At 39.2% G+C, this 23,558-nt stretch overlaps 1 protein-coding gene across 3 annotated transcripts in view; it reads right to left on the bottom strand.

The window, feature by feature from the left end:
• The window catches only part of SLCO5A1 (solute carrier organic anion transporter family member 5A1), a 66,039-nt gene that overhangs the window by 8,401 nt on the left and 34,080 nt on the right, over positions 1-23,558 (bottom strand). For all 3 annotated transcript variants that reach the window (XR_014942519.1, XM_085537340.1, XM_085537341.1), the window contains exons 5-7: positions 17,951-18,115; positions 13,474-13,672; positions 1,675-1,834 (exon numbers count right to left, since the gene is read on the bottom strand). Coding sequence is in view for 2 of the 3 variants with exons in the window: in XM_085537340.1 (XP_085393466.1) it covers positions 1,675-1,834; positions 13,474-13,672; positions 17,951-18,115 (524 nt within the window). In the remaining variant the exon portion in view is untranslated. The remainder of the gene's footprint in view (positions 1-1,674; positions 1,835-13,473; positions 13,673-17,950; positions 18,116-23,558) is intronic.

The following is a 23,558-nucleotide window of genomic DNA, read 5'->3' as shown; positions in this document are numbered from 1 at the left end:
GAATCCAGTTTTTTAGGTTCTTAGTTTCAATATAGCTCTCCACCGTTTAAAATCACAAGTATTTGTTTTCTTCCTACAGTCCTCATCTTACTCTCCTTTTTGCTTCCAAATAGGCCTCCTACAAGAAACAGTCTTCTTTAGTACACAATCTTGGCTCATCACCAGAGAAACCACATTTGTGCACCGAGACAGAGCTCTTATGCAACAGAAATTCTGGAGTTTACATAAACCAGATCTGAAGTCCACATGGGCATCCTTTTGCCTAATTCCAATTTTTAAGTGGCAAATTTTGAAAGCATTATATTTTATAAGTTTAAATCCCAGTATTATAGCTTAGCAACATTTTGCGTGCTATAGAGTGGCATAGGCTTGTAGTCATTGTTTCTAAAAGTATCCTACATAAAACATTATTTTATCAATAAATGTATTTTCCTTCTCATTCTATTCTCCATTATCTACCCTCAGGCCATGAAGGGTGTTTTCTTAAACCATAGTAGGAAATAGTGTGTTTCAAAATCTGTGTTAAAGAGTACAAATTACCAATGCACTTCCCTATTAAATGAATTATTAGCATCAGTTTGATATCAGGTAAATTGTAGCAAAGATCACACAACTGGGCCAAAGGAACTTTCTACTACAAACTAGGAAAACATTCAAAGTGAAAATAAAAAACAAAATTAAAATTAAAACAACCACCCCCCCCAAAAAACCACTGTTCTATGTCTGTTTTAAGTGGAATCAACACAGGAACCTGCATTTGTGGAACATTATCTAGTCAAACTTGAGATAGGGAAGTGTTGGAACCACCACCCCCCAGTTAACAGGCTGGCTCAAAACTGCAAATCAGCAGATGGATACATTATAAATAAGCTTTCTGGAATGTACAATCAAGTCCTCAGAAAATCAATGTTTACATTACTTCCTGTCTTTCTTAAGGATCCTTTTGTTATATAATAAAATAAAATTAAAAAAATAAAAAATAAAAAAACAGTTCTGTAATAGAAAAATTCAGGAGTTTCCCTTTCGTATTAAAGGAGCATATAAATACCACTCTTTTGCTTGGAGGGTCAAACTGTACCTTTCAGTTCAAGATACTGCAAGATTCCCACGGTACAGCTTTACCAGCGGGATGCCTCTCCCCAGCCCAGCATAACTGAAGACTGGGCTATAACGGATAATGTATATCCAAGAGAGAAAGTGGATTATTAACATTCTTTAGTTTCTGCTTACATGAGTTTGAAGATAATCACCTATAATTAAGGGGTCTAGAGAGGGACATGAGGAAGGTGAAGCTGCTTTACAAGAGCAGAATAAATGGGCAGTCTTTCTTTACCAGCACAAACAAAAGACCTATCAATGCACTGGTGCAGGTGGTACAACCACTTATATGAATCAAGGAGCCCAGCACAAGCACCAGTGTCTTTCAACATAAAACTTACAAAGGAGTTTAAAACATTTTCCAGTTACCTGAAGAGTGAAGTTCTTCCTCCCATTCAAAGAGGAAAAAACAACAACAAAAAATACCCAACTACTATTAAAAATAACATTGACGAACTTGTGAAAAGACAACATGCTTCAAGGAGAGATGTTCAATCTCAAAACACAGCAGTCTTCAATCTGCTGCAGTCCTGAGGGCCCACTCAGGTTTGTTAGGTGGGTGGGTGAAGGACTTACCCCTGTGCTATGGTTTCCACCATTGATGCAGCCAGCTAGGCAAGGATTAAAATACGTTATTCCATCTGATCCACACACAGGCTCATACTCGTGAATTTTACATCCACAGTTCACGTTACAGCTCCCAGTGAGATTCCTGTGGGCCATGGCAAGAGTGGGACTGAAGAAAAGAAAAAGAAAAAGAACAGACTAATAGAGCAAGCACAGACATCCTGCTGTTCAGAAGAGAAAACATCCTAATCATTAACACTGGAACTTACACATGATTACAGAAAGATTGCATTAACCCTGGGTCATACGCTTGATTTGAACTACATAGAAGAAAGCCCTAGGCAACTCTGCCAACAACTGAAAAAACAATATAAAAGTAATTCCAAAGTTTAAACGTTATACATTATTTGTGTGGGTATTCTCGTTATGTTTCCTTTTAAGAGTAAAGAGATTTTATACAACCACTGTAAGCTGCAGCAATTTGCTGTTGATTAGTAGTGAAGAGCCTAGTGATGAGATCTGAGCATTATGTGAACTAATAGCCATCTCTTCCCACATAGCAATAACTGCTCCAGAAAAGTAGTGCTTGTATTACTGATATGTACACTAGAAAATACAACTATCTCCTTGATCTTCTATGTCTGGAAGATCACCATGCTATTACTAAACATCTTGAAAACAACCACTATGCTATCTCCTTGGACTTTTCCCCAGGATAATTCCCAAGCCCAACTTTATAAGTAAGTTCTCTCACAAAGAGTTTGTCTGTAAGCTCAGAACCAGAGTTCCAGTGTGCAACTCATACCCAGAATGAAGAGTTTGTGAAAAAAAAAATTATCCCACTGTAGCCCTGCCTTACCAGCGCTACCACAGCAGCTCAACCCACAAGTAGAAAAGGCAGTAATAGCAAAGTCCATATCAATAAGATCACAGATTCATCATCATCTGAAGATTCTAAAAAGCACGCAGGTCAAATACTGCTTATTGCTCCTTGTAGAAACAAATCAGCTCTGCTTACAGCTGATGGTCAGATGGCACTAACAGAGGTTTTGATTCCGATTCATGAAGTGGGATGGTGACCAACGCTTCCACCTGCTGCCTGGTCCACCATATCATTCCAGCCCTGCCCTGAACAGCTCCCAAGTCACTCTCAAAGTGCCAGATCTGGGAACAACTACTGGGAGAATGATCCAGCTGCTCTCCGCCCTGAAGCAATGACCATGGTGGCAGGGGACTTCTGCGTCTGGGTATGGTGAGGGCTTGGAATGCAAAGCAAAGGAGAAGAAAGTCTTTTACAGTGAGGATGGTGAGGCACTCAGACAGGTTGCCCAGAGATGTGGTTGATGCCCCATTCTTGGAGAAATTCAAGGTCAGGCTGGGCAGGGCTCTGAGCAACCTGATCTATCTGTAGGTGTCTCTGCTCATTGCAGGGGAGTTGGACTAGATGGCCTTTAAAGTTTCCTTCCAATCCTAAGGATTCTGTGATTCTATGAGGAAAAACATTAGCAGACATGTCAACCTCACAGAAAGAGAATAATAAAACACATAAATTCATATATAGATTCTGGTCATACACTAACAAAGTTTAAAAAAATAGAGATAAAATGGATACTTATTTGTTTCTTTATAAATTAAAACAGCTGGAACAACCAGACTCAGTGTAAACTGAGCACATATATAAGTTCCAACATGCTGGATGCAAGGTATCCAGTTTGCCTTACTTAGAACCTCCTCATTCATTAGGTGATGATCAAAATATATCTTTCTGATGGAATCTTTCAGCTCTTAAACGCAATATATTTCTCCCACTAACACTAAACTTTTGCATCCACAACATCTAACAGCAGGAACTGTGCTGCAGCCTACAGACTGCTACATGAGCTGTTGCTTGTTTTGAATCTGACTCTTTGAGCTTTGCCCCTACATCTGCTATTTTGCTTGTGAACTGAAAATATAAACTTCAGAGTTCTTTTGGCCAATGTAAAAACATTTATAAACTTTAGTGATATTTCATAATTGCAACTAAATAAATCACATTTAACATTAACTCCTGCATGACAAATGAGGGTATTCGTTGGAAGGTTTCTGAAGGTATAGGCACAAAATTTTACCTTTTATTCATGCTATATTACTGAATATTCTAGATCAAAAAGGAAACAATTGATCAGCTAAGATATATAATACAGACACATCTTGAAATGTAAGTCATTTTTTGAGGTCATTACGCACTCAAAATACAACAGGCATTAACTTTTAAATAGCCTGTATTATATTTTTACCTATTTTTACTACACTTACCATGCTCTCTGTCTTGTTTCTTAGTAAGTGGAAAAGCAAGTGTCTGCAGCATGGTTTATTGCTGACTCAATTTTCTGCATCTCATTTGGAATTTCATCTAGTTTTAAAATACCGCCAGCAACATGAAGGCATTAAGCTGGTGGAAAAGTACCTGAATGATCTTAGTCATACCAATCTATTTGCAAGTGACAACCTTGGCTGAGCCTGGCAACTCCAGTTCCTATTTCCTAAATACCTTTCTGCTCAATTAAATCAAGATCTAGAATTCTGCACCCGCATTGTCTTCACCAAATAAGGTTATTCTAAACGAACAAGGACTTAAAAGCAGCTGATGTTGATGTTTTCAACTACAGTTTCTCCAGTTACTTAGGAAAACCACGATTTTGTTATGTTTTTGAGAACTGCAACCTTTAGTTTTCTGTTATGCTTTAATAGCATTTTCCTCTGCATTAGCGTAAGTCTTGTAAGTCTACAAAAATGAAACACTTCTAAAGACAGAAAGTCAGTTTGAAACCACTTACATTATAGGCTGTAGTTAGTAATACCTGAAGCTGAAAGTTTTTGTCCATCCAGGTGCTGAAACCAAAGGGGCAGTTTCTCTATAGAACAAAAACAGTTGGCACTTCTGAAGATCTCCAACAATTCAAAACACAGAAGTGAGGGAATGTGACTGCTCTGCAAGGGAAGCTGAACTGGGAGTGACAGCAAGACCTGATCAGAAACCCTCTAGGGAGATAGGGCAACCCCTCACCTCCAGTTTTCTGCAGAACAACTCTTCCCAGTGACAGAGCTGATCATGAAGTCCTTAACATAAGTGCCCAAGCTCCTAGAAGCATGTAAAAGAGTCCTGTACCCTGATACTTGATAGGAAGATCTCCTGAAGTGGAGGAGGAAACTTACTTTTCTTTATTGGCTATGGAACTGCCTGACTTGGCAACACTGAGTTTCAAGGTCTTCCTCAACTTGAAGGGGTTCATACTTACACCTCCTCAATAACATTTTTATCAGCAAGCTCCAAAATCAAGTCTCTTTCTATCCTACCTGCTGAAACTGAACCCGATCCCAATCCCATTCATGTCTCCTTATCAGTGATTCTTTACTGCTATATTTGTAAGCAAAACCTGGAGCAGAGGCCAGGACTCGAAACCACTTCTAAAGGAATTCTCCTTCAGCAGGTTTTAAAATTAGATTCTTTTCCAGCTTACATTTTAATTCTTCTTCTGTACTTTTATCCATTCCTCATTTTTCTTTTCCCCTGTATCCTATGGCCATTGCTACAAAACGGCTTCAGTTTCACAAAAGAAATGGAGACCAGCCCTGTGTCAGAAGACTGAACCAATGCAATGTTATGGTGCACTTGAGGACATCAGAAATTCAGGGTGAGGCACTGTCTAACTAAATTGCTGGCCAGATGTGAACTGCTACATTCTGAACTACAGAATGTAGTTTTGGATAACTTTTTTTTGTCATGGCTATCGTTACAGAAATGAACGGTACCAGAGCACTTTGGCGTGTCATTAGGTCAGTTTGAAAGGTTACTCTGAACACTCCATGTGCCACTTTCTACCAGCATTCAGTCCTTCTTGCCTTCACCCACAGCTTATGGCTCTGCACAGCCCTGTAAAACAAGGCTTCCCTCCCTCCTCCTTCTGGTTGTCAATCTATTTTTTTTTCCTTTTTTTCCCCTCCCCCCCAAGATGGAAGATAAATAGAGTCCTCTATTACAGCATTTATCCAACAGTCCATTGAGATGATATGAAAAGATGGTTTTCAATGAGTAGTGAAATAATCTCTGTGAGGTTGAACATGATAGAGAGGCTGCAGGAGTGAAAACTGAAGGCTTTTCCCAGACATTAGAATATATTAATGAAAATCTCCAACTTCAGGAGAAGAACATGACCTTCACCTTCTTACATCAGTGGTAAAGGGAGCTGCAGGCACCACCCTACCCTCTCCTGTGGTCTGAGTGCAGTCCAACCCAGAAGACCTGAACTTCTGTCAGAAATGGCAGTTTGGCCCTTTTAAACACAAACTAGGTACCATTAGGGCACGGGTATTAGCACATGTGCTGTAAGCAAAACTCTTGCCCTGGGAATTATGTTGGTATGCACAACATCCACAACAGGCACTGCAGCGCAATATTGGATTAACTGTGCTGCCCTGTTTGCCCTGCTGTTGGTATTGCTCAGTGATGCCACAGAGAGGCTACTGCTGTTTCAAGCCAGCTCAAGTGTCTTCTCTAAACAGATCAGTAGGTATTCGAAGGATGTTAGCACCTCCTCAGCCATGTAGGAGTTGAACAAAAATCTGAACTGTTTTTGTGGCTGCTGCTTGCTCACCTTAGTTCTGTAATACTCAGTTACAACAGATGTAAAGGCAAACAGCTACCTTTTTCCCAGCAACCCCGTGGACAATAAGGGATGTTCTTCTGCTCCCATCTCCCATACCCAAATACATCAGAGGCTTGGCTCAGGAATAACTGCACACATAATGCTTGTTATCCTTGTTATTTGTCACCTCACCTCCCATCATCAATGATGCTAAGCAGTACGACAGCTGCTTAGTGACTTCCACCTAACTCATTTTTAATGTATTTAAACACTATTTGCTTTTGCTGAATATGCTTGTCTTTCCAGCTGTGCACTTTTGCAGCTGATCTAATGTTGCTAAGTAGCTTTTAAATATTTATTGTCTGTCTACTGATTACACAAATCAGGTCCACAGATTTAGCTCTTGGAGCTATTTTGCACTTTGTGGTCTAGTTGGATGTCAACCAAAGCCTTTCTGAGTGTTTTCTTCCTCATGCCATAAACAAACAAGGTACAGTTTTAGAAACACATTGCAGCTTGAGCAGGAAATTAAATATCCAAGGCTCTGTTGCCTTCTCAGCTATCAGCTGAAACTTGTCTCATTATATCACGTTGGATTTCAGAAAGCAATATGCAGCAACATGCCATACACCACCAGGCAGATTATTCCAGTAATTTCCCAGCAGAAATTTTTGTCTGGTGGAAAACATCCAAATCACCAAAATATTTCTCATGAACATACTGACTTCAGCAGTGATGTGACAGCATTTTATCACAGGAACAGGAGAGGCAGCATTTTTGGAGTTTGACAAGCTCCTTGGCAGCCCTGCTGGGCTGGATGTCCCAGATGCCTAAATATTTGGGGTAAGCAGGGCTTCCCAACCTGCGTAGGAAACCCTCAAGATGGTGCCCTGGCTTCCAGCACACAGACAGGACCAAGGGCATCATCATGCTGCCAGGAAAGGCACAGCTCAGGTTCCCCTCTCCAGCCTTTTCCACCCTGTGAAATGCATTATTCTGACCTCTTATCCCTCCTCATTAAAGCTGTCTCAGCAGTAGATGGGTTTTGGGCTGCTTCCCAGTGGCTCTGCTTACATAGTCTGCTCGCTTGAGCTGTATTACTGAACATTAGTATGACACACCGGTTAGGAAATCAGCTTTAAAATAAAGGTGAATGAAATCAGGCATGCAAGAAATTAGAAGCATGAAGCCTAAAACTGAACTGAGAGTGCTGTGAAAATTTAATCTTAGGGACTTCTTTACTTTGTCAGAAAGAAGCCTTAAGTTTACAGATACACAAAGCAAATATGTTCAAGTTAATAACAAGCTATTGCAAGCTGCGTCTCCCCAGTTTTCATCACCTCTTGCACAAATAAATTACAGTATGGTTTATTTGGGGCATTTGTTTGCCTTTTTTGTTGTTGTTGTTTACTACAAATGCCTTGTACAAAAAGAATAGTTTTTTTCTCTCAAGAATTTCTAATGAAGAAAAAAAAAACCAGCCATTAGTTGTATCCAAAAGCTCATCATTAGACACTTTTAAGAGTCCCTCTTTTCACCTTTATTACCTTCAATCTTCATCCATTGTTCATTTCTCTTTTAATGATGGGAAACTAATTATGCTGACTGATGGGACTACAGATGCTGAGGACTTGAAATCTCTACTGACAAATATGCATGTAACCACATTTCCATCATGTATCTCCCACTAGTAGAAGCACATATTTTACATCACTAAGCTGAACCAGCATCTTCTGACACTAGGAGGCTGCCTACTTTCACCAAAGGAAAACAGAGCAGTGAGCTCTGAATTGCTGCACAGCACATCACAGATTTACATGCAGATTTACATGTTCAGAAAAAGCAGGTTCTTAGGTAAATTGAACCAGAGCTATTAAGTAAGTCCTGCTCATGAGCTGGGCCATGCAAAAAGCAGCTTACTTTCAGTACAACCAGTGCAATAGATACATGGGATGTATGAGAACCACCTGCCCAGCTTGTGTCAGTGGCACAGATGTTGTCAACCCGCAGTGCTGCTTCATCTGAGCTGCCAGACGCATCTGTCATGGAAAGGCAACACACAGAGACCAGCCCCAAAAGACACATTTCCCGAATTATCCTTTCAATTACAAGTAATCACTCTGCTCCTTTCATTTAACTGCAGGTTTGCTAAACATGCATACTGGGATAAGACTCATTTTTTGCATTTGTTCCCTTCTCAAGGAAGCTGATCTGTGTCTCCATGACTCAGTGCTGGTAAAGATAATGAAAAGATCTTTCTTAGATGAGGCTGATTAAAAAAAAAGTGGGAACTCTTGTTCCTAACATTGTCTAATTTCTGTTCTCCTCTACAAATATTGCTCTGTGGAAGGCTTCTGACTTAGGAATAAAGCAAAAAAAAAAAAACAAAAAACAAAAGGGAAAGAATAAGGCAAGACATACTGCCTGGAATCTTTAGAGCTGTGACCTGTTATTTCAGACATCCAGATTTGTACTGAGACCCCACTATGTTGGCAGTCTATATACAGGTATGGAAAAAGTGGACCTTCATCCATGAGGCTACAATCTAAGTGAAGTGAAGATAAACAAAAACAATGCCTGAGTATCTTTTGGTAACATCAGAGTAGTAGAGAACTACTTTGGACATGCTTTTATTAGTATTAATTGAACTACTGTAGTAACCAGCATTACCATACACTAAGGAAATACAAAGAAAAGGAGAAAATCCCTCACCATACAATTTCTCTAACCTTAAAATTGAGCTATATGATCAAAAGGGTTAACTCAGTGGCAATGTTTTTTGTTTGGTATTGAAGCTTTAAGGCCTAGGACATTCTAGATGGCAGAGATCTGCAGCTCCTTGTTGGCAAGCAGCTGGAATTGCAGCAATGAAACAAATTTTGTGTAGCTGTCAAACAAGGGACCCTCTCACTGTGTTAGTTGGATTCCTTCTTTGTTGTCATTGTTCTGATCCAATTAGTCACTGACTCTAAATTAAGAGATTTGATAGGTCTGAAAGAGATACAAGGGTAATAGAAACACAAACTGAGTGTACAAGAGGAAGAATTTGTCTTTTTTCTTACATTAGTTGCCTCAGTATCTCAATTACATGGTTTTATTAAACTTTAATTATACCAAAACAACAGAATGCAATCAGAAGGGGCCTGTTTTGATTCATTACTTGCCAGAAATTTGAGAGATGGAACTGAAATAATCCAGGAATCTGACATTATGAGTAAGCTCCCTGGGAGCTTATTTCAGTTTCTTTCAAAACATGGAAGAACAAGTCTACAAACCACCAAAGCAGTCGTCCTCTGCTATTTCCCTTTTATTCAGCACTGGTGAGACCACACCTGTATTGCTGGGTCTAGGTTTGGGTTCCACAGCACAGCAGAGACCTGGATGTACTGGAGAGATTCCAGTGAATGGTCATGAAGGTGATGGACTGGATTTCCTCTCCAGTGAGGAGAGGCTGAGAGAGCTGGGGCTGTTCACTCCAGAGAAGAAAAGACTTAGTGGGGATCACATAAAATATCCAAATGGAGGGTGCAAAGAGGATGGAGCCTGAGTCCTTTCAGTGGTGCCCAGTGCTGGGACAAGAGGCCATAGGCACAAACTGGAACACAGGAGGTTCTATCTGAACATCAGGAAGCACTTCTGTGCTGAGCAAGTCCACATTCACTCATTTAGGACTTCACGTTAAAATGCTTATTGTTATGCAAGAGAAGGGATGCCAGACAGCAGAGCTTGGCACAAGGCTCACTGTATCAAATATCAAACATGCCTTCGGGGACAAGGCTGAGGAACTGAACAACAGATTCTGAAATGCTGAGATGTATAAAGCAGAGGTGTCCTTGACCTTCCTGATAAGAGAACTGCTGATGACACACCAACAGGGGAAAAACTGCTTGTGTCCAACATAAAACAGCAGAGAATTCTTGCAAATGTATTCTAATCTGTGTGCACCTCCAGGGTTCCTCAGCTGGTACAGTCAGAAAAATACTGAGTTATGAAACATTTCTACGTTAAGTAAAACCCAGCTTGTCTAACTCTTCTATACTGGCTTGTCTCAGTTTATCCAAGGAAAAGATCTGCTTTTTAATGTAAGACAAGAGAAAAGTAGGACTAAACATAGTTGTCCAAAGAAGACTGTATTATATGTCTATACTATATGGTATGTCTATACTGCCCAATGCAACTGAGATCCTCAGGCTGATGCCAGAGCAGTTAGTCCTGACATCAGACCCAGCACAGCCATGGTGAGGCAGAGCATGATACAAAACAATTTATCCTGAGCCAAACAGCTGTAGTGTTTCCCATGTCTCATGTAGGCATGCTAAACTGATTTTGATGTCTGTACACTGAACGGCACTGGAACTAGAGAACTAAGTATGTGTTTTATAAAATTTCAAAATGAAAGCACGTTTTTTGTTACAAAAACAATTACATTCTTTGATGTTTGAGTAAAAGACTTCCTCACTAAGTAAATGATATGAAGCTATCAAATGATTGACCACGAGGAATAAGAGAAAGTTTACCCCATCACATTTACAAGGTATATTTATAATTAATAGTGTTTGTTTATTACCATTTTTATCCCCTATTTATTTGTGCACTAAAAAACTTATACAGGGCTGAGGTTTCTGACTCCTGAATTCTACTTTACCACATACTGGCAGTTCTCAATTTCTGATGACATTAGTCTAAGCACACTAATTTTTCTACTGATTTCAAAGACCTGGTACACATCAGTGCTTTACAATAATCTGCAATTACTGTGTCTCACCTTTTCTCCCAGTAAGAAGAATTAGATGAAGGTGACCAAGAACTACTTTGCACTTGTAGTACAGCTGTCGATAGACTTGTTTCAATGCATGTATCTACTGTAAATATCATTTATCACAAAAATGAATTACATATGCTTACAATTCTAATTTGAGTGTTCGCATAACAATAGTTTTATCCGAGTTTGATTAAGCAATAGATTTAAACTAAATAACCTTTTCACAGGCAGAAAACTGCAGCCTCTTCATCAGTCAAACAGGGACATTCTCAGGTGCCACAGTTCAGTTAATAGTTATAAAAAAAAATGTTTAGAATCACAGAATGGCTTGGGTTGAAAGGGACCTTAAACACCATCCAGTTAGCATCCCCTTCCTGTGGGCAGGGCTGCCACCTACCAGCTCAAGCTGCCCAGGGCCCCATCCAATCTTGCCTTGAATGCCTACAGGAATGGGACATGCCCACAGCTTCTCTGGGCAAACTGTTCCAGTGCCTCACCACCCTCTGACTGAAAAATTACTACTAATCTCTAATCTAAATCTCCTCTCTTTTAGTTTAAAATAATTCGCCCTTGTTCTGTCACTATCTTCCTGTGCAAAAAATTGGTCCCTCTCCTGTCTATAAGCTCCCTTTAAGTACTAGAAGGCCTCAATGAAGTCTCTTTAGAGCATTCTCTTCCCCAGACTGAACAAGCTAAGCTTCCTCAGCCTTCCTTTGTAGGAGAGGTGCTCCAGCCCTCTTATCTTTGCTGCCTCTGGACCTGTTCCATTAGCTCTAAATCTTTGTTGTGCTGGCACCCCAGACCTGGGCACAGTACTCCAGATGGGGCATCAGGAGTGCAGGGGGGACAATAACATTTACATTTTATTTCTTAATAATTTTCCTTTCTTCATCTACTCCCACAGGCTGTCAACAAATATCACCAGAAAATTGACAATCAAGGCATTCTAACCACCTTCTATTCCCATTTTCTCCTTCAGTCCACTATGCTCACAGCAGGATTCATCACCCATGCTACTCCACTCCACAGTAAGCCCTTTGGCATCAAGTTTTCACTCTAGGTATTAAGAAAACAAATGAGCATAAAGGCTTTCCATCAGCTTATGGCTTTCTGTTGCTCCTTGCCCTACGATTATGATTTGACAGCAACTTAGTAACACACAGCAACAGGCAATGCAAAATATTCTCTGTGTAAACTGTCCTATTTTCTCCTTCCCTTGCTTCCCATCCTTCTTATTTGTTTTTCATTTGGTTTGCTCACTGCCCCAGTTTAGTTCTTTTTTGTCCATCTGATCATCTCATTTCCTGCTCTACATTTCTCCTAGTCTCTTCCAAACCTCAAAAGATTACATGCAAAGCTGAGTGAGCTTTGAAAGCAAGATATTCAATTGACTTTGATACCCACCAAATAGTCATATTTAACAGGCAAACATTGTCTCAGATGTAGATGCGAAGTGAAAAACATTGCTTTGGATAGGTTTGCATTCTTCAAATGCTTAATTTGTTCCTGTTTTTAAGCTACATGAAGAAAGGAATTTTGGCAAAAAGTTAATGTGCTGATTAGGCTTCCTAGGAACTACTTTCTAGGGAAATAATCTCACAACTTTTACTACACTTTCTTGCTTCCAAATATTCCTTTTTTTTTTTTTTTTTTTTTTTTTTTTGGATGTCACAGCCTAAATCCCTCACTCCTGCTATCTTCCCACATCCGTATCTTATTTTTCCTGGCAGCCTTTTTTAAAGGTTATAATCTGGTCAGTGTCCCTGACAATCAATGTAAGGGTTTCAAAAGCAATGCACACAGAATCACAGGATCATCAAGGTTGGAAAAGACCTACAAGATCGTCCAGTACACCCATCCACTGATCACCAATAGCTCTCACTAAACCATGTCCCTCAACACAACATCCAAACATTCCTTGAACACCTCCAGGGTCAGTGACTCCACCACATCCCTGGGCAGCCCATTCCAGTGCCTGACCACTCTTTCAGAGAAAACATCAGCACTAACACCAACAGCGTACACCCAAGTAAGACTGAAGACCTAAGATACTATTATGGTGATATTAAACAGACCTACTCAGAAATAAATATTACAATCTCTTTAGTATTTTCACAATTGTCAGAAACAGAAAGCATTCTGAGCAATCTATACAGTTTACTAGTGTTTTCCTTTGAATATATTCAAGTCCATTCCAACATATTTTCCCATCCATCAGAAAGGTGAGTTACTGCATAGGTTTCATTACAGACCAGATGTAAAAAAGAAGGGCCACACAGTATGTGTTCATACTGTAAATGATATATAATGCCATATTCCAGTTTGATTAAGTGGCTTCTTCAGAACATCAGCCATCAGCATTTTTTTCATTTTGTCACCAGGTTTATTGGAAAACCCCAGAGATTCAAAGGTACTTACCCAGTCGTATAAGGTATATTTATTCCCCCTAGATTAATGCTTTCGCATCCAACAATGAATAGAGTTGAAAAGCACAGCAAAGACACACCGCTGCAGATCATGGCCAGCTTTGCAGACTCTCTTGCACCAAGTTTCAGTTTTTTGATAATGTAGCCGCCTAGGACAATACCAACACCAGCACTTGGAACAATTATCACACCTGCCAGGAGGAAATTTGAGTGACATTAAAACAGGACCTACAGAAATAGAATATAACATAAATATTGGTTTAATTCCCTAACTAGATGATTACAAATGCTGCACTAAGATCTCCATTGTCTGATTCTCTGCTAGCTAGCAAACTGAGTCAGACTTTTCTAGAGTGTTGTCCAAGAATTAATAAAAGCTTCCTTATGATATTACCAGCAGCCAAAGCACTATAAGAGATCTATTGTATCTACAAGCAGAAACATTGCTTTGTATTTATTTCAGCATGCAGATAAGGGATACACATTGCTCCTAATTACTAAAAATGTGAAGAAATCCTAATTTGGAATCCCATCTATCTTCCTCCTCCTACTCTCCTGATTAAGTCCAGCAAAACATAGGTGTTAACCTAAGGCAGAACCCCTGAAGCCTGCCCACCTGGCAGCACACGCATGCAGCTGGCTGAGAGTTCTGCGCTGTGGTAACTTGGCTCTAGTGGAACAGCGCCTTCCTATATCAGAAGCCCCATTCATTTCAGCGCAACCACTCAATGTGTCAACCGATCAAACATGAATGAAGAAATTAAGATCCTACAATCAAACACTGTAAATTTAAGCCACAGAATACATGTCCATTAAATTTCTGTCATTGGTGCTGCTGATTTATGGTGGCGGTCTGGCAGCATATCACAGGGCTGTCCTTACTTCATGGGGCCAGAGGTGTAGTTAAGTCAGATTTCTTTCAAGCTTCTCCTTGGTTTTGCTTCTCAGTAACGTGACAGAAATAAGGCCTTTGTTAATAAAGATATATTCAATATAAATACAGAATTCGAATAACTTTCAGCAGTGTTGTCTAAGGAGAAAGAGCCAAATTCTTAAAGAATTTGTCTTGTTTCTAAAGAAGCCTGTAGAACTATTACTTCAAAATATTTTTCATAATATTGCAAAGCATTGTCATTCTCTGCTAATTTGTCTAAAGGTGAAGGAGACAATACATTTATCAAAATGTTGAGACTGTGAAAGTAAAGTAAGAGGTAAAAATAGTTGCCACCTTAATTATACTTCCATCACCAATGGCATTATAAAGTAAAATGTCATTTCATGAGGAAGATTCTTAATAGCAACCCTTCACAGAATCAAAAACAGTCTTTCTTAAAAGAGCAGAATTTTAATTTCTAAGTCCTTCGAGGAGAATAAAATTATTTTCACAAAGTTCAAAGCTGTAACCTCTCTTGGCTTTCAATGACTGAATATGAACACGGGAAAGAAACGCCAATCTTTTTGTTTGCTCTGCAAAGCTTCTCTTTAGATGAAAATGAACTCAGCCATGTAAGCCCACCATGGATGCCCTTCTGTAAGAAGCATGTACCAGAGAAGCCCATGTACCCACCAAACATAGACTGGGATCACTTGTGATGTCTTCTAAAACACCTGTGTCAGGTGAATCAAATTCCATGGACCAAATCTTTGGCTACACCTGAACTAAGGTCAGATATAGGCTTATTGAATAGAATTATTTTATTTTTCCTTCCACCTTACATGGCTTTGAGCTTTTAACATTTTTTGGACCAGAATTTATATTTTCTTTCTTATTCTCCTGAATGTACTGGAAAAGCCTTTCAATCATTGGAACCAACACCGTGTGCATCTAGCACCTTGTCAAAGCTGAGCGTGTAGGTATTTTGTGAGGAATTAAGTTAGTGAGTCTTCTATCATGAGTTATGCTGTGCTTCTGCTCACAGCCATCCTCTACCACACCATAAAGAACAGAACATAAGAAAGAGGAGATGAGCACGAACAAACTGCCTATCTGGACTGCCTCTCATTCAGGAGAGCAAAAAAGTAAAAGGAAAACCTACAGAAAGGACATAGAAAGACAAATTCCTCCATTCAAACTGGCACAGGAGATGTAAAAAGCTTTCTCTGGGAGAAACTTGATGGGCAGGAGCAGATTTAGTAGCAGACAGAAGTGCTCACTCCTCTCTGCGTGTCAGGAAGCCTGAGAAGTTCTTTTACCCCAAGCTCAAATTCTTCATCCCTGCACTCCTCTCCTCCTCCACAGGGGATATGAAATCAGAAGTGATATACTGTCAAAGGAACACTGCTACTACAGTGCACTTCCAGAAGAGCTTGCAGGGAAAAGCCAAGCATGTACATCTAATCAGGACAGGCATTCTTCACTTTCAAAGCCATTTAGAGGAATAAAGCTTAAAATCTGATATAAGCCGTTGCAGTGCACTCTCCTTCATTTCATATTGACAGTTTGGCTTACAGGAATCGTGTGTGTGCCAAAAAATCTCCTGGGTACAGTGCTCCAAGGCAGTATCAGCTTTCAGTCAGCAGTTTTCAGGCTTTGTCCTTTTTGCTGTTGTCAGGATGCTGCAGCACTTGAGGCTTTCCACAGTGGCAAAAGATGATCTTAACAGTTACTAATAGCCTGGTAACAGAAAACTGCAATATCTGCTAACAGTGCTATACTTCCAAAGGAAATAGCATAGAGAGTTTCAAAGCAATTCTGTTTGAGATACACCCTACATCTTTCCTAGAACTAAAGGTAGATCCAACCTATTTGTATTCACTTTAGCAGAAGTTACCAGAGCAGGGCTTTGTAATACAGCAGCTCTTCCAACTACAAGTTATTTGAATTGTAACTCTTTTTCACAAGTAAATCTTCTATCAAAGCACATAAAATTTTAAAATGCATTTGTCTAATATCTATCTGCAAACCTAAAGTCAAAATTAAACCCAATTACAAACAAGATTTCAGCAAAAGCTGCAGAAGTTCAAGATGTGAAATTTGGCATGAAGAATTTTTGCTGCTGATCAACACAATGTTTGTTTAAAAATATAAATAAATTGAAACTTAGTTAAGAAACTGCTGCTTATGCATTAAGGATGCAAAATAACCAATACAAAATTTTTAGCACAAAGGGATTCAGCAAGGTAATGAAGTACAGATGTACATATATGAATAATTTGCAAGTCCTCTTTCTGCTAACCAGAAATATTTGGGAACTGGTTATGTTATTTATTAAATTAACTAATAGAATTTACTGCAGAATCTCCAAGTTTCATTTTCCAGATTTTCCTAGAAAACGGCAAACTCCTGTGGGTCTGTAGATACCCTAAACTTCAAGTAGGACCATAGTTCCATCAATCATATCTCCTCCTTATGTACATAACAGAGGGATTTTATGCCCTCATTCCAGCAAGCTCGAAAACAGAAATCAACTCATGAACTCATGGTACTTCTCTGATGCTTCTCCTCCACACTCTAGAGAGATTCTTTGCATTCCTTCCACACACTGTAGGTGACAAGTTATTCACATGTGTCTTAGTGACTTGTCCCTCTTTCTCTTGCTGCCTTTTTTCTTCTCCTTGCACCTCATCTTCACTCCAACAACTTACTCTCCACCCCACTGCACTTTGTCAGGTGTATCACCTGGAAGCATGGAGGAGCAGAGCAATGTACAGCTTTCTATCAGTAAGAAGATGCTTAGAAAAGGACAAGAGGAGATGGAGACAATTGTCTCAGATGTAGCTAGGAGAGAAGGGTGATGATCTGCTTGCTGTAGGCATGATTCTAAACAAGAATTTGGCCCCTTCCTCTAGGGAAGCTGCAGTTGAAAGCCATCCCTCCCCGCTACAGAACTGACACTCCCAAGCTGCAGAAGTTGGATTTAGCTACACACTGCGGCAGCAGAAGTGGCACAGCTGCAAGAGCAGGGCTTCAGCAACACCAGGGCCTGAGGAGCCATCCTGCCTAGGCTGTGCCATTGGGTGCTCCGTGGTGGCAAGGACATGGGGAGGAGGCCACCAGCAGCTGGAGGGGAGATGAGGATAGGAAGGGCAGTACAGATAATCAGACAGTCCCCAGGGAGAAGAAAAGGCTAGCATATTTGAAAGATCAAAAAGGAAGTAAAATTCTCATCAAATAACAACACTTAAAAGATCTTTTAAGCCACGCACATTGCAGTAATTCTCCTGGATTTTCTAGGTTGTTTTTCTTGCTTTTTTTTCCCCTATGGGCTACTAACATATTATGAAAGGTCAGTGTCGGCACACACACACACACACACAAAACAGCCTTCAAGCAATTTAAATTGGTTCACATTTTCCTAAAAAAATATAGCAAACATCAATGAACAGCCTGAATACCCAAACCAGCATACAAAGATGGATCCAATCACCTGTTCTAAAAGCCATGTTTTCAGTTCATTCCTATATTGATTTACTTCATCAGCCAAAGAACAACAACCCTTGCAATGTTACACTCATTGGCAATGCCTTACCAGTGTAGATGCTGGCATTGGAAGCTGGGATGCCAAACTGTGACTCGATGAACTTGGGAATGAAGGTAATAAAAGCTGTAACAATGGCACTCTCAGCTGTGTATGACAAACTCACAAAAAGGAATGTCATGTTGCTTAAGATCCTGACAGCTGCTCGTGGAAGCTCTATAAAATGACAAAAATGACAAATGAATGTTATAAATAATGAGTGAAAAACAAAAGCAAATTGGAACAAAACAAATTGATTTCCTTTGAGATGGACTGTAAATAATGGCTTGCTAGCATCTGGCTCCATTTGCCGAGCGGAAGGGAGAGTGCATATTTTGCATTGCACTCTTTGCTGTTTGTTCTTACACTATCTCACTGCATTGCCTGGGGCTGCAGTCCCATTTTTCACAAACAGAACTGAGGTCTGTTTTAACAACACTGTCTGAAGAAACAGGACCTACATAGTAACAGTAAAGAGCAGAGAAAAACAGCAAGAAAATGTGGAAAATTCTGAATTATTATCGTGTCTTCTTCTGAAATTTTCTAGGATATAACACACATAATATGCTACTGAAACAACACTGAATTTTGCACTCCACGTGAGGAAAAAGATCCCATACACCTCTGTAGCTTTCTGCTTAAAGGACCACCACTGGAAAGCTGGAATAATATTACTATCATTTGGAAAGGAAACCAAAAGATTTTAGATTAAAACAATTTATACATGATTAAAAAGCATTTGCAGTGCATGCAAACAAAGTATACTGAGAAAATAATATCAATATCAATGAATCTCAACATACATTACATATGTACAACTCACACAACTCTAGTGTTCCAAGAAGAGATAAAATGATCAATTAAAAATGAGTACACATCATTAGCTTAAATTTAAAAAGCATTCATAGCTGTTATAATTACCCTCAAGTCAAATATCAAAACCCCATGAAATTCAGAACCATCATTAAAAGAAGCACTTAAATACTTTTAATTCAATCCTAAAGCAATATCAAGTTACCATCACAAAATGATAATAACTCGTCTTTTTTTTTTTTTTTTTTTTCAGATTACATGGCAGAATTGTTAAACAGTGGTTGTTTTTTTTTTTCCTCTTGGGGTTTCTACCAAGATCAGATGTTGTGTCCAAGCGTGACAGGTATATTCAGCTCAATAAGCTTTGAGTTTTTTCATCAGCATTTCACGAGAACTGAACACTGCCTGAACCAGAGCCCATTGAATCCATTGACACAAACATTCATTAGAAATAAACAGCTGAATAAGTGTAGAACAGCAGAACTCCTGTGTGAGAATGTTACTGATGTTAGAAGTTGTCAAGTCAAAAATCTGTCTCACTCCAACTTCAGCAGGTTATAAGTATAAAAGAAAGTGGAGTTTAGACTCCTGTCATGTCAAAACTTGTTAGACTGCGAATTAGCACTGCGGTTGTCTGATTGCATCCAGTCTTAGCTTATGCCAGATGCCAAAAATTATACTGATTTCATTGTGCAAGCAGAGTTTATCATTTTAATGAAGTCAAATGCTCTCTTGCTGCCTCTATGAAGAAAAACACTAAATGTTAAATACTAAATTTGGTGGAAATAAGTAATGAATAAGTCATACTAAGAAGCACTCATATATTTGAATCTTAACATTTTTAACCACTTACTGTTTTGTTGTGTTTTTGTTGTTTTTTTTGTTTTTTTTTTTTAAATTATTGTAGCACTGATTACAATGGTAGAACAGGAAAAGAAAAATAAGAAAACACAAGTATGCGGCAATACAATATCGATGTGAATATATGGAAGCTGTGATACAGCTGTCCTTAAGCGGAAACTGCATGAGATTACCAAGTACAAAATGAAACGTTATCAGTATTTATTATCAGATATGACACACAAAATACAGATGAACAAAATGGATCTCTTTATTCAAGAGGAAATGACAGAGAAAAAACATCAAAAGTGTAAAAAACATTAGTCATCAAACCTCAACAGATTTTGCTCTTTATCTGGGGGTTGGATTGCATTGGGTTAGCCAGTGAAAGCACAGACACAAAAAGAAATCAAAGAAACAAGAGCCAAGACGCTTTTGCAAAGCCTCTCATGGGGCAAGATGATGGAGTTTAAGAAAATGTCTGACACAGGACTGCTGCTGCAGTATTTCCTTAGGGACATGGCATGGGACTGACTGCCATTCCCAAGAAATGGCAGCAAGTAGTTATAATCATATTGCTGCCACTGGGAGAAAGGAAACACAAAAGAGAGTGCCAGGATTGATTTTGCTGGAAACTGAGCTACTGAATGTTTTGAAACATGGGCAACAGCACTCAGCTCTCACTGTGAGGAGACGACAGAAACAGTGGCTGAGAGACCACAAGCAAGCTGAGACAGTTCATTACAGCACCAAGAGCCAGAGCTAACAAATGCAGGATCCCAGCTGTAAACAAACACATCTTCATCTATCCCTCAGGTAGAGGAATGAAGAACAAAAAGAGTAAAGATTCTGTTTAGGATAGAAGAAGGAAAGGAAAAGGAAAAGGAAAAGGAAAAGGGAAAGGGAAAAGGGAAAAGGGAAAAGGGAAAAGGGAAAGGGAAAAGGGGAAGGGAAAAGGGAAAAGGGAAAAGGGAAAAGGGAAAAGGGAAAAGGGAAAAGGGAAAAGGAAAAAGGAAAAAGGAAAAAGGAAAAAGGAAAAAGGAAAAAGGAAAAAGGAAAAAGGAAAAAGGAAAGAAGAAAAAAAAAAAAAACATCCGCTAAGACTCCACGTTGGCCCCTACCAGCTTTTTTGTGTCAATACCGGCTGAGCAAGAATACGATGCTCCCTGTTTTCAAGATGCAGCAAATTGATGGGATATCTCCGTTGCTTCTTCAGCTCTGTCCTTTCTGCTAAAGTTGTAGCAAAGAAAAATTTTAAAAAGATACACTATTGAAAACTTCTTACAAAAGTGAAGGCACCCATTCAGTAACCGTGAATGACATTAGTTGTGGCATCTACTGCAGTATCTGGAATTCCTCTGTGTCTATTAGGATTGAGTGTGATATATATGTAGGCATAAAATTGTTACAAACAATCCAAAAATATTCAAGAAGAATATTGTCTTTCATGTTTCAGCCTCATAATAATGACCTCATGTAAGTGTTGGTGGAAGAGTGACTTTGAGTAAGTCTGATAAAAGGCTACGTATAGAAGAGAGTTGTTCACTTGTGCTAGATAAACACAGAAGAAAAGATGATGGCAACTTTCAGAAGATCGGACAATACAGAGAGAAATGTCACTTCATTACGACGATGAACTTCATGGTCTTCGCAGAAACTGAAAGTCTTTAGCCCAGAACTTAAGTCCCAAGATTTTTTCTAAATCCATAATTTTAAAGGATCATAATACTTACTGAAGTTTAGTTCTTCCTGGAAAAATTGACCTTCACAAAAAACGTATGGGTTAGAAATTTCAGTCTAAAGATACTGAAGAACTAATTAGGTAAACAATTGCAGAGCTAATGAACATTTTGCTCTGGCATTCTGATGTAGAACTGTGCTTTCTCTTAACTCCTACTCATATTTTTCAGGGTACTAAGCACCTAGCCTAAAGGTTATTACTAATTTGAAAACTAATTAGTACATTTAAGCTGGGTTTGTACTGCTAAATAGATAAAACTCAGAGCGCCCTGGAACAAGCACAAGTTCTCTTCAACTCACATAAAAGATTCTCCAGGGAACAGTTCTGATTATTTTAATTTCTGGCAGGAAATAAAACAGAGATTATTCCTGTATACAGCACTAACACAGACCACCTGCAGCAACTGAGGCTTGCAGCTCTTTGCGATTCCTGAACGTATAAGAAAAAGTTGTTATACATGAAAAATCTGGCAAATAAAAATGTTTTTGCAGAATTCAGTTCTCAGTTTTTCTCCTATGATTACAGTAAAATCCTATGCATCAGAACCCATATTGCACTCCTGAATTTAAAAGCTTGTGCTAACAATGCACAATAATCTCACATCTTCCAACCACATTAATTCCAAAAAGAAGCAAGAAAGATAAAATCTTTAAAGGTTTTTTGTACTATGCAATCAATCATGCATTTAAACCATTTCAATGTCACATTATTTTTGTATGATTTAACTATAGGCCTACTCCTTCATTTCAAGGTCATTATTAAACCTGTCAAGTTCTGATTTTTAGGAGGCCTTCAAAAACCATCTCTCATTTTTGCAAACGTGTAGCAGAAACAAACTTCATTCTGCCATTTGAACAAATAAGTGTCTACCAATTACATTCCTGAAATTGAAACAATCATTTAGTATGTCTGAAGATAACATTACTACATAATACTACTTTACCAGCCAAAGGTGGTACAGTGCATACAATCAGGGAAATAAAATGTCCAGTTCTATAGCACCACCCTCTTGGTGCTACAAATATCCATGGTTTTGTTTATCAGAATGGCAGTTAACACTTTCAGTCACACGTGACTCTTCACTTGCTTTCCAGCAGCATCTCAAACTCCAGGTAACACTGCTTATCACTGCACAGGGCCATGCCAACATTTTCTATTTTGAGATCTCCAGGATGACACAAGCCAGCAGCAGGGGGAGTGACGTGCTTAAGGTCAGTGGCATGGCAGGAAACCCAGCCCTTGGTCTGCTGATCTTTCTGACATTTACAGAGCACACCTGGGCACACAGCCCAGCACCCCCTCCTCTTGCGCTGATTCTCTCTGACTGCTCTTGGTGCAGCTGGTTTCCTCAGGGGAGCACTTCAGTACTTTACATCCCCCCAGCAATTTCTTTTACCTTTGGTGATATCCTGACAAGCATTATTATCCTGTCTCAAGTCCCAGTAGAGACTGACTGGGAATGGCATAGGACAGCTAGAAGATACAAAAAGACAGACAGGAAAATTGCACGTGGGCTGGGCTCATGGACAACATAGGTTTACTTACTCATACACTGGGGGGAAAAATTAAAAATAAAATTTAAAAAGTAGGAAATGTATTGAAGTAACACCTCTTAGCTTGAAACACAACATTTTAGGTGAGTAATATATGTATTTTCTTTCTTTAAACCGCTCCTTTATGCAATTGCACAGTAAGCTTCTTTGTAGCAGGAAGTAAAAGGGACTGCAGAGAGTTGCCACTGTACAAAACCCTGAGGGTATCAACAAAATGAAAACAGCATTTCTGTTTGCTTAAGTTTACAATTAATTTTCATGCATGGGATTGAATTATGGCTTCTTTATTATGCATCTTATCTATCTCATGTTGCTTATACTACATCAATTTCTCCCAGGAAATAAAATCCTGTTTTCCTCCTCTTATGGCCTCTGTAACGCTTTTGATACTTGCCTCAGAAGCATTTCCCTTCACATTGCTTGCTTGTAACATAAATAGGAAAGATTGAATTCCAGCTCCTTGCATCTTGAAACATGGGAAAAAACAAATATGGACCTGCATTTTCATGTGGTCCCAGGTCTATGGGCCAAAATAAAGCCAAGGTCACTGAAGCTGGAAGACAATTGCAGCAGAAGCCAATTTTGTCCTACATCTTCAGTCTACCCTGGCAGCCACACGAGGAACAATAATTCTAGCCCACTGATATCACTACTTTTTAATTTACTTTTCATT

The sequence above is a fragment of the Coturnix japonica genome, chromosome 2 (genome assembly GCF_054131305.1).
Source record: "Coturnix japonica strain WE chromosome 2, WE-NBRP24, whole genome shotgun sequence".
In the NCBI taxonomy this organism is placed as follows: Eukaryota; Metazoa; Chordata; class Aves; order Galliformes; family Phasianidae; genus Coturnix; species Coturnix japonica.
The sequence above is the reverse complement of the archived record's forward strand: the minus strand, read 5'-3'. Positions and strand labels throughout refer to the sequence as shown.